The 10047-nt window shown below is 47.2% G+C and overlaps 1 protein-coding gene across 1 annotated transcript in view; it reads right to left on the bottom strand.

Annotated features, from left to right (window-relative positions):
• Positions 1-9599, bottom strand: part of FCGBP (Fc gamma binding protein) — a 92314-nt gene extending 82715 nt beyond the window's left edge. Inside the window, exons 1-3 of the mRNA XM_024238152.3 lie at positions 9115-9599; positions 8700-8756; positions 1109-2356 (exon numbers count right to left, since the gene is read on the bottom strand). Coding sequence (XP_024093920.3) covers positions 1109-2356; positions 8700-8754 — 1303 coding nt within the window. The 5' untranslated portion in view covers positions 8755-8756; positions 9115-9599. The remainder of the gene's footprint in view (positions 1-1108; positions 2357-8699; positions 8757-9114) is intronic.
• Between the last annotated feature and the right edge of the window lie 448 nt (positions 9600-10047).

Here is a 10047-nt window from a genome sequence, read left to right on the forward strand (position 1 = left end):
TGGGAAGAAACAGCCTTTTCTCCATCTGCTTCCCAGTCCTCACAAGTTTTTGCAGCTGGGTGTGGTGGCTCAGGCCTGTAATTCCAGCCCTTTGAGAGGCTGAGGCAGGAGGATCGCTTGAGCCCAGGAGTTTGAGACGAGCCTGGGCAACATAGCAAGCCCCTATCTCTACAAAATATAAATTAAAAATTAGCTGGGTGTGGTGGTACATGCCTATAGTCTCAGCTACTTGGGAGGCTGAGGGAGGATTGCTTTAGTCCAAGAGTTCGAGGCTACAGTGAGCTGTGATCACACCACCGCACTCCAGCCCGAGTGACAGAGTGACACCCTGCCTCTAAAACAAAAAAAAGTTTTGAGGGAGAAGCAGTTATCCCCATTTTACAGATGTGGAAACTGAAGCCCAGAGAGATGAAGTCACTTGTCCAAGATCACACAGCACAGCTGGGATTTGAACCCTGGGACCCTGTACTACACTGACAGCATCTCATGGGCTGAGCCTGAGGTCACACAAACTGCCAGGTCATATACATTAACTATGTCAAAAACACGTGAAACACCTAGAAAGATTGCAAGATACTCCCCCTCCCCAACACGTAGTTATCTTATTATCATACATTTCGACCTCCTAAGTTTGGGTATCAACATTCCTACATGAGGTGTGGAGAGTGGCTTAGCAACTGGTGTGGCTATGTCAGTTCCTAAAATATCAAAATATTTCCAAACTGGTTGGTAAGAAACTGCTGACCTGACTGTCCCCCACAACCCCAAAGATCCCTCCTTCTCAGCACCCTGGCTCTCCCCTAGGGCCCTTTCCAGAACAAACCAACAGACAGGGGCTGATGCCAGCATGATGGGGGCTTCAGGACCCTGTCACAGTGCTCTGGCTGCTGTCTCTTCTGACTGGTAGTGCCCCAGCTCTCCCTGGTTGCTAAATATTTAGAATATTGTTTCTGGAAGGATGGGAGGGGCTGAGAAGACTTGAGGAAGGATGTCTCGGAGAAGGGAAATGAGGGGAGGACAACCAGGATCCCGAAAGCCACAGAGGAGTAGGTGGGTGGAAAAGCGGTCACCAGGCGGACAGGAGCAGGAGACATTTTCCATTACTCACTCCGGCCACAATCAGCTGCTGTTGCGTAGCCTACAGCCTTGGCCAGCCCGAAGGTGAGCAGCCCGAAGTTGGTAGTGGCCTCGGCCGTGTGGATCGTGTCAGCTGTGCCGAGCTCCACTTCAGCATACGAGAACTCACTGCCTGGCACAGCCTCCCAGGTGAGCTTGGCCCCCACTGCATGCCCATCTATGGTCAGCCCGCTGATAGACTTCGTCTGTGCCACTACCAGGGCCACGCCCTCAGAGCCTGGTACACTCTTGATCACATAGGCAGGGCAGTAGGCCGCCACATCTGGGATCAGGACCAGGTAGGGGTCATAAGTCACTTCATTCCGTATGGCACCTGTGCCAAACAGCAGGACCTGGATGCCAACATTTGCAGACAGGTAGAGTGGCCGGGATGGCCGGACCTCAAACTCTACCACATCACCTGCCTGGAGCCCACGGGAGCCAGTGATACCCCCGTGGTTGTAGGTCAACTTTGTAGCCTGGCTGGCCACAACGAAGGCTAAATCATAGCGAGACTGGGAGGCCAGCGTGGGTACTACATAGTGGGTGCCCCAGGCAGATGTGGGTAGCAGCTGCTCGACCACATGGTTGCAGGTCGTATGTTTCTGTGCACAGCTGTGGCCAGAGAGGACAGCCACGGGGCTACTAGCTGTGACCTTTGACCCTGAGAGATCCATTGAGCTCTGTAGCTGGGCCACATTGTAGGGCTGTAGAGTCACTCTTAGGACATCGCCTGCTGGATAGAACTTGCCGTTGAATGTCACTGACCCCTTCAGCGTGACACTGACCGAGGCACCTGCGGCACCGGCCACCACGGCAAACTCCTTGACATTCCTGGCTGAGGTGCCGGGGGGTGTGAGCACAAAGTACTCGGTGCCTAGGGCCTGGATGGGCCGCAGCAGTGTCAGCTCCGCTGTGTCAGGCTTGGCATTTAGTGCCTGCACAGAGATGGCATAGTCAGAATGGATCACCACCGCATGCTGGAAGATCTTGCTGCCTATCATCTCAGCCTTGGCACTGATGTTGACCATGACCGACTCCCCAGGCCTCACTGTGACCTTCTTTGAGGTGTTGTCTGCCTGGCTGAGGATGGAGACTGAAGCGGGGCTCTCTGACAGACTGGAGATAAGGAGGCGGGGGTAGGCCTTGCTGTAGGCCAGCTGATAGTTCTGCAGGAAGGCTGTGAGGAATTCCTCTCTGCCAGTGTTCTTGAGGTCCACTGAAGCCTCTTGGGTCAATCCTGGTTGAGAAAATACAGTTGTGGGTCCACTTATCCAATCCTCCCCACTTTTGCTCTACACCCAGAAACATGTTGAAGTATTAACTTGGGCTTTCCCCCACCACCCTTCTCTTTCCTTTCTTCTGATTCATGCAGCTTTCATCTACAAGCCTTCCTGGCTTTTGTTTTTCAAAAATCTAAACACCTTAGACAGGGCCCTCAAACTCAAATGCTGATGGGGCCAGGCAAGAAATATAAATGTGTGAAACAGTCCCAGAGGGGCGACTGTGGAACTGAAGCACTCCTACACCATCTAAAGTGGGTTGTTGCTTATGCAAATCAATCAGTGTGATACATCTTATCAACAGAATAAAGGACAAAAACTATGTGATCACTTCGATTGATGCCAGAAAAGCATTTGATAAAATTTAACATCCTTTCGTGATAAAAACTCTCAAGAAAGTAGATACGGAAGGAACACACCCCAACATGATGAAAGCCATGTACAACAGATCCACAGCTGGTATCATACTGAATGGGGAAAAACTGAAAGCCTTTGCTCTAAGATCTGGAACACAGCAAGGATGTCCACTTTCACCACTATTCTTCAACATATTATTGTTAGTCCTAGCTAAACCACTTAGACAATAGAAAAAAATAAAGAGCATCCAAACTGGAAAAAGAGCGGTCAAATTATCTTTGTTTGCAGATGATACAATCTTATATTTAGAAAAACCTGAAGACAGTTGGGCTTGGTAGCTCACGCCTATAATCCCAGCACTTTAGGAGGCCGAGGTGGGTGGATCACCTGAGGTCAGGAGTTTAAGACCAGCCTGGCCAACATGGCGAAACCCAATCTCTACTAAAAAAAATACAAAAATTAGCTGGGTATAGTTGCACATGCCTGTAGTCCCAGCTACTCGGGAGACTGGGGCAGGAGAATCTCTTGAACCCAGGAGGTGGAGGTTGCAGTGAGCCAAGATCACGCCACTGCACTCCAGCCTGGATGACAGAGCAAGACTCTGTCTCAAAAAAACAACTTTGGCTGGGTGCAGTGGCTCAAGCCTGTAATCCCAGCACTTTGGGAGGCTGAGGTGGACAGATGAAGAGGTCAAGAGATTGAGACCATCCTGGCCAACATGGTGAAACCTGTCTCTATTAAAAATACAAAAAAAAAAAAAAAATTACCCTGGCATGGTGGCAGACATCTGTAATCCCAGCTACATGGGAGGTTGAGGCAGGAGAATCCCTTGAACCTGGGAGGTGGAGATGGTAGTGAGCTGAGATGGCACTATTGCACTCCAGCCTGGGCAACAAGAGCAAAACTCCATCTCAAAAAACAAAACAAAACAAAACAAAACAAAACAAAAAAAACAGAAAACCTAAAGACTCCTAAAGACTTTATCAAGAAGCTATTAGAACTGATAAACAAATTCACTAAACTTGCAGGATACAAAATCAACATACAAAAATCAGTAGCATTTCTATATGCTAACAGCAAACAATCTGAAAAAAAAAAAGGAAAGTAATCCCATTTACGATAGCCACAAATAAAATAAAACACCTAGGAACAAACGAAAGAAATGAAAGATCTCTACAATGAAAACTATAAAACAGTAATGAAAGAAATGGAGGAGGACACACACCAAAAAAAAAATGGAAAGATATTCCATGTTCATGGATTGGAAGACACAATATTGTTAAAATGTCCATACTAACCAAAGCAATCTACCGATTCAATGCAATTTCTATAAAAATACCAGTGACATTCTTCACAGAAATAGAAGACTAATTTCAAAATTTATGTGGAAACACAAAATACCCAGAATAGCCAACACCATCCTGAGCATAAAGAATAAAACTGGAGGAATCACATTACCTGACTTCACATTATACTACAAAACTATAATAACCAAAACAGTGTGGTACCAGCATAAAAACAAACACATGGACCAGTGGAACAGAACATAGAACCCAGAAACAAATCCACCCACCTACAGTGAATTCATTTTTGACAAAGATCCCAAGAACATACACTGCATTTATTGAAGATAAATGGTACTGGGAAAACTGGATATCCATATGCAGAAGAGTGAAACTAGACCCCTATCTCTCACCACATACAAAAATCAAATCAGAATGGATTAAAGACTTAAATCTAAGACCTCAGACTACGAAACTACTACATGAAGACATTTGGGAAACTCTCCAGTTCATTGGTCTGGGCAAAAATTTATTAAGTAATACATCAAAAGCACAGGCAACCAAAGAAAAATGGACAAATGGGATCACATCAACCTAAAAAGCTTCTGCTCAGCAAAGGAAACAATCCACAAAGTGAAGACACAACTGATAGAATAAGAGAAAATATTTACAACCCATCTAGCTAAAGCAATTAGACAAGAGAAGGAAATAAAGGCACCCAAGTTGGAAAAAAAAAAAAAAGAAGTCAAATTATCCTTGTTTGCAGATGATATAATCTTATATTTTAAAAAAACCTAAAGACGCCATCAAAAAGCTATTAGAACTGATAAACAAATTCACTAAATTTGCAGGATACAAAATCAACATACAAAAATCAGTAGCTAATTTGCAGGATACAAAATCAACATACAAAAATCAGTAGCATTTCTAGATGGTACTGACAAGGGATTAATAACCAGAATATAAAAGGAGCTCAAACAACTCAATGGGAAAAAAATCAAATAATCTGATTTGTGTGTGTGTGTGTGTGTGTGTGTGTGTGTGTGTGTGTGTGTGTTTGAGATGGGGTCTTGCTCTGTCACCCCATGCTGGACTGCAGTGGCACGATCTCAGCTAACTGCAACCTCCGCCTCCTGGGTTCAAGTGATTCTCTTGCCTCGGCCTTCCAAGTAGCTGGGATTACAGGCATGCACCACCATGCTCGGCTAATTTTTGTACTTTTAGTAGAGACAGGGTTTCCCCATGCTGGCCAGGTTGGTCTCGAACTCCTGACCTCAAGTGATCCACCTGCCTTGGCCTCCCAAAGTGCTGGGATTAGAGGCGTGAGCCACCACGCCCAAATTAATCTGATTTTTAAATGGGCAAAAGATCTGAATAGACATTTCTCAAAGAAGACATACACATGGCCAGCAGGTATATCAAAAAATGCTCAACATCACTAATCATCAGAGAAACGCAAATTAAAACCACAGTGAGATATCATCTCACTCGAGTTAAAATGGCTTTTATCCTAAAGAAAGGCAGTAATGAATGCTGGTGAGCATGTGGAGAAAAGGGAACCCTCTTACACTGTTGGTGGGACTGTAAATCAGTACAATCACTGTCGATAATAGTATGAAGTTTTCTCAGAAAACTAAAACTAGAACTACTGTATGATCCAGCAATTCCTTTCCTTCCAAGTCAGGAAGTCAGTATACGTAAGAGACATCTGCTCTCCCATGTTTATTGCAGCACTATTCCTAATAGCCAAGATATGGAATCAACCTAAGTGTCCATCAACAGATGAGTGGATGAAGGAAATTTGGTACATACAAACAATGGAGAATTATCCGCCATAAAAAAGAATGAGATCACCCGGCAAAGTGGCTCACACGTATAATCCCAGCACTTTGGGAGGCCAAGGCAGGTGGATCACTTGAGGTCAGGAGTTCGAGAGCAGCCTGGCCAACATGGTGAAACCCCGTCTCTACCAAAAATACAAAAATTAGCCAGGAATGGTGGCATGTATCTGTAATCCCAGCTACTTGGGAGGCTGAGGCACGAGAATCACTTGAACCTGGGAGGTGGAGGTTGTAGTGAGCCAAGATCGCGCCACTGTACTCCAGCCTGGGCAACAGAGTGAGACTCGGTCTCAAAAAAAAAAAAAAAAAAAAAAAAAGGGAATGAGATCCTGTCATTTGCAACAACATGGATGGAACTGGAGGACATGATGTTAAGTGAAATAAGCCAGTACAGAACGACAAATTTCACATGTTCTCACTCATATATGGGAGTTTAAAATTTTTAACTGATGAACTCATAGAAATAGAGAGTAAAATGATGGTTATGATGTTTACCAGAGGCTGGAAAGGATAGTGGGGACTGGGGGGATAAGTAGATATGGTTAATGGGTACAAAAATACAGTTAAACAGTTAGATAAAATGGATAAAATCTAGTATTTGGTAGCAGAACAGGATGATTATTGTTGACAATAATTCATGGTATATTTTTAAATAACTGAGAGTGGAATTGGAATGTTCCTAACAAAAAGAAATGACAAATGCTTGAAGTGAGGGATGCCCTAGTTACCCTGATTTTATCATTACACACTGTATGCCTGTATCAAAATATCACAGATACCCCATAAATGCAGACAACTACTATGTACCCATAAAAATTAAAAATTTTAAAAATATATAAACTAGTAAAAAAAAAAGTGGATTGTTGGTACTAGCTTTCACCTGTTATAATGAAAGAATGTGAGCTTTTTAAAATTGTAAGACCTTCCTGTTTTTCCTTTTTTTTTTTTTCTTTTGAGATGCAGTCTCGCTCTGTCACCCAGGCTGGAGTGCAGTGGCGCGATCTCGGCTCACCACAACCTCTGCCTCTCAGGTTCGAGTGATTCTACTGCCTCAGCCTCCCGAGTACTGGGACTACAGGTGTGCGCCACCACGCACAGCTAACTTTTGTATTTTTTCTTTTTCTTCTTTTGAGATGGAGTCTCACTCTGTCACCCAGGCTGGAGTGCAGTGGTGCGATCTTGGGTCACTGCAACCTCCGCCTCCCGGTTTCCACGCCCAGCTAATTTCTGTATTTTTAGTAGAGACGGGGTTTCACCATGTTGGCCAAGCTGGTCTCAAATTCCTAACCTCAGGTGATCCGCCTGCCTCGGTCTCCCAAAGTGCTGGGATTACAGGTGTAAGCCACCATGCCTGGCCGTTCTTTCTGTTTTTAAAGAGAAAGTGGCTATCTGAATTTTCATGTGAAATCTCCAACCCACAATTGTTTTAAGCACTTTGGGGCTCAAGGTGGATGTACTCTGCTGCCAGTGTATGATTTCCATCTTTTTACAAACTGGAGTGCAGTGGCTTAAACACAACACACTGCAGCCTCAACCTCCTGGGCACAAGGGATCCTCCTGTCTCAGCTTCTGGTATAGCTGGGACCACAGGCACGCACTATGTGCCTGGCTCATTTTTTTATTTTTTTCTACAGGCAGGGTCTCACTTTGTTGCCCAAGCTGGTCTTGAACTCCTGGGCTCAAGTGATCCTTCTGCATCAGCCTCCCAAAGTGCTGGGATTACAGATGTGACCAACTGTACCCAGCTGGTTTTTGTCTTAATAGGACTTGTGGGGGCCAGGCGCGGTGGCTCTCGCCTGTAATCCCAGCACTTTGGGAGGCCAACACGGGTGGATCACTTGAGGTCAGGAGTTCATGAGCAGACTGACCAACATGGTGAAATTCCATCTCTACTAAAAAAACAAAATTAGCCGGACATGGTGGGATGGGGCGCCTGTAATCCCAGCTACTAGGGAAGCTGAGGCAGGAGAATTGCTTGAACCCAGGAGGTGGAGGTTGCAATTAGCTGAGATTGCACCATTGCACTCCAGTCTAGGCAACAAGAGTGAAACTCCATCTCAAATAATGATGATAATAATAATAATAATAATAATAATAATAATAATAATAATGGGACTTGGGGGTTTGTGAAAAGGGGATAAAGAGAAGAAGGGGATTATGGAAGAGTGGATGAATTGTCTCCTAGAAATAGATGGCAGTGGGGGCTTCTGACCACCCCCAACTTGGAAAAGCATCCCTGGGGCTGAGGAGAGAGAGAGAGGTCTAATGAATCTTGAAGAGAGTGTGGGGGCTATGGAATGACCACCTTCCATATAAAGGGGGCCTTGAAGGATATCCCAGGGGGCCAGGGGATCAGGAACAATGGACATTTCAAAAGTAACCTAGATGGATGCTGACTGGTGATGAGAGGGCCCTCATAGCTCATCCTCCCCCCAGTACTTTGGCTTTATCTAAAATTTTAGTTCTGGACACATCCCTGGGAGAACTGGGGACAACATCCTCCAAGATATGACTTTCGTGAAATTTTCCATCAACTCAGCAGAATGAGGCTCAAAGTCAAAACCTTAGTTGAGTTGCAGAAAACCAAGAAAGTTCTTGCACACTTGAGTTTGGGGACTAAGGTTTTTACCTGTGCTCCCATCCAGAAAAGGGTGAGAATTGGTGAATTCTACCACATCCCTCTGCAGAGCCTAAGGGCCTCTCTCCTGTCTCAGCTAGCCTGGGGTGACATGTGGAGGAGGTACACATGGAAGGCCTGGACCCACGCAGAGTTCCCCAGATTGGAACAAGGACATGGAGAGGGTCTTGGTCTGACTTACCCCACAGGAGGGTTGCTCCAGCCCAGAGTATCCACCAGCTCCATAGGGCACCCATGGCTGCAGTAGGAAAAGAGAAAGGATCATAGAAGGCTGATCCACCGCCTCTGCTGTAGACTGTCCTGGGCAGAGGGGCCCACTCTCATGACAAGGGCCACCTGGGAACATGAAGGCTGAGGTGGGGAAAGAAGTCAAGCAGATTGGGCCAGGGGGTATGGATCCAAGGACCAGTGTGTGTGTATGGGGGAGGCTGGCTGTCCAGTGGGTCTGGAGGTGGGGTGGGGAGGGCAGAAGCCAGGGAGGGGGTGGAGAGTTGGCTGTCTTGTGGGTCTAGGGGTAGGATGAGGAGGCCTACAGCCAGGGGCAAGAGTAGGGGACCTGCCGTCCCACTTCCAAAGGGGACCCCAGCCCTTCTCACCTGCAGGTCCCTGGGGCTGCAGGGCCAGCCCTGTGGCAGGGCTATATAGTGGAGTTTCTGGGCCACACCCTGGGCCACGTGCCAGGCAGATGATGCCAACTTCCTGGAGGAGGCTGCCATCCTCAGGGCCAGATGAAACGGGAAACTGTGAAGGCCTGGGAAGGAGGGACGGTGATTCTGGATGCCTGGGTTCCAAGAAGGGAGTGAGGACAGCTGGTGGCCACTCCCTGGAAGCCTTCTGGAAAGTTTGGTCCTGGAAGGGTGGGGTCCCTGAGGGAGACAGCTGGGGAGCAGGCAGCTGAGCACCTGGGTCCCTGGGTGGAGGTGGGGTGGAGTGGGGGTGTGGGCAGCGAGGGCAGGAGGTGGCATGTGGTCATATTTGCTGGTTTAGCGGCTAGATTCCTTCCTTTGGCTCCTGCCAGGAACAACGAGGGACCCATATCCGGGTCCTGGTTCCTCCTCAGTCCCCACAGGCTGGGGAGTTCCTAGCCACCCACATCCTGCTTCCAGACACCACTAGGGGCAGGTGTCTGGGATGGGCAGGAGTCTGAGGCTATGGAGTGGGACACAAGACCTCCACTGCAGCCCAGCGGGGCCTCTGCGGTTTCTCATCTGCAAAACGGGAACACCAAAACCAGCCTCTCTGGGCATCTTTACGTCCCAGAGATGTAAAAAAATTCTCAAGGACTGTAGAGCTGGGGGGCAGCCTCTTCTGGTGTGGGCGCAGGCCAGGATGCAGGTGGGCACTGGGACTGAGGCGGTGTGTGAAGAAGGGACAATGGCCTCTGTTTCCTGGTTCCACACAGACACCCAGATTCTACTTCTGATCCCAGACACCTGCACCTCAGTGGCGCTGGAAACAGGATATAGGTGGCCAGGGACTCCCCAGCCTGTGGGGACTGAGGAAGAGCCAGGACCTGTTGGTTTTGGAGG

This window comes from Pongo abelii, chromosome 20 (assembly GCF_028885655.2).
Source record: "Pongo abelii isolate AG06213 chromosome 20, NHGRI_mPonAbe1-v2.0_pri, whole genome shotgun sequence".
Taxonomy (NCBI): Eukaryota; Metazoa; Chordata; class Mammalia; order Primates; family Hominidae; genus Pongo; species Pongo abelii.